We start from the raw sequence: 1,793 nt of genomic DNA on the forward strand, positions 1-1,793 counted from the left end.
TCCCAACCTGTCGAGGCCCGGGCTGCTGCTCGGGTGTGGCTGTCTCCACTAGATGGGGAGATGGAGCTGGGCACCGGTTAACCCACGGAAGGGTTTGGGTTTTTTCCTTCCAGAGCAGCTTTCTGCCTTTCAGTCTAGTTTTGCCCTTGGTGGGCAGCAGGACGTGGGAGGGTGGGGGAAGAAACTCACCTGCACCCCTTTCCCCTTGCATCCTGCAAACCGTTCACCTTGTAGTAAAGCCCAGTTGCCTTCAGCAACGAGCCCCCCCCCCCAGGAGCCCGTGCGCAGGGGAAACCTGGTGAATACTTTTAAGCAGGAACACCCCGAGCAGCTTTTACCCGCTCACCAACTCCCCTTTGTCTCCTCTCCAACGCAGCCGACTCCAAAGTGGGCCTGGAAGCCCAGCAGAGGTACAGCACCGGGTACATCCAGTGCATGCACGAGGTGCACAACCTTCTCCTCACCTGCGAGTGGATGGACAAGACCCTCGGGGCGCGCCTGTTAAACCACCTGCTGAAATCCTTACCCAGGTCTGGCGAAGATACCTGCAAAGCGGCATTGAGGTCTTCAAGCCCATCTCAGCAGCCTCTCTTGACGCCAAAAAGCCCCCCGAACCCTAAGGGGAGCACTCGGGGCACAAACCCATCACAGGAGCGCTTCTGCCCCGCGGAGAACAAGCAGGCTTCGAAAAATTCCTTCCAGCTGCCGTCGCTGTCGTTTTTCAGCCAGGTCGATGCTGCACCTCCCAGACAGGTCCTGCAGCCAAATTTTTCCCATAACAACCCTAGGATGGGGTCATTAGATATGTGGAGACCATGGTAAAGTGTGTTTTAAAATGTTTATCCTAACCTTAGACACTCTTACGTATGTATCTTATAGATATGTTTCTTTAAAACACTTGTGGAGCAAGTCTGTTCCTGTAGGTGTACTAAAGACCAGGGTACTTCAAGCCGAAGTAAACCTATGTGTAGCCTGCATTGTAGAAGGCTGCTATTATTTTTTATTTATTTAATACATCTAAATTATTGTATAGAATCCTCTCACGCTCTTTAGTGTATGTTAGTTATATAGCTTTCTTGTCTGACATTCTTAAAATAATTAACTTCTTATTAATAAAAATACAAGACGACAAGCAACGACCTCTCTGGCATCAAGCTTACCTCTCAGATCTCACATAAGCCACGGCGATCACTTCGTTGGATAAAGGGATAAACGGCTGATCTCTTCTGCTTTTTATTTTTATCATTATCCCTGTGCAGCTGAAGGAGATTCTAGTTCTGATTCCTGTAAAAATCCTGCAGTGATTAGGAAAAAAGAAAGTGAGAGAGTTGGTTTGGACTTTTTAGGCTGTTTAGAAATGCTCTCCGGGTTGCTCACTCTGGTTGTGCTGTTCGCAGCCCCCTGGACACCCTGGCATTACTGCTAAACTAGTGAGCTACGTGTATATATGTGTTACATACAGTTATATTTAGAGTGGGTTTTTTTTCTGTAACTAAAAGTTCTAAATAAACTTTTGGAAGATAACAACTGATATTTCTCCCAGCCTTATCCTGTCTGCTCTGAATAAACTGTACTTGGAGATCTGCTTTTGTTTTCTTCTTTCACAAACGTTTTTTCCTGAATGCAGTTAAAAGAGATGGTTTGGGTTTTGCCCCGATGCTTTGCAGAAAAAGCAGTGTGCACCATAGACACGCAGAGAATCACCTATATCACAGTAACACTTCAAAAGTTATGAAAGAAACCAGAAATTGAGTTTATAAGCCTGGGTCAATGCCTTAGCTTTTACTTAAAAG

At 46.5% G+C, this 1,793-nt stretch overlaps 1 protein-coding gene across 1 annotated transcript in view; it reads left to right on the plus strand.

Moving 5' to 3' along the window:
• The window catches only part of LOC104158431 (transcription cofactor HES-6-like), a 2,073-nt gene extending 918 nt beyond the window's left edge, over positions 1-1,155 (plus strand). The window contains exon 4 of the mRNA XM_009696082.1: positions 377-1,155. Within this exon, the coding sequence (XP_009694384.1) occupies positions 377-822 (446 nt within the window). The 3' untranslated portion in view covers positions 823-1,155. The remainder of the gene's footprint in view (positions 1-376) is intronic.
• The last annotated feature ends 638 nt before the right edge of the window (positions 1,156-1,793 follow it).

Source organism: Cariama cristata, unplaced genomic scaffold (genome assembly GCF_000690535.1).
Source record: "Cariama cristata isolate BGI_N322 unplaced genomic scaffold, ASM69053v1 scaffold17652, whole genome shotgun sequence".
NCBI classification, from domain to species: Eukaryota; Metazoa; Chordata; class Aves; order Cariamiformes; family Cariamidae; genus Cariama; species Cariama cristata.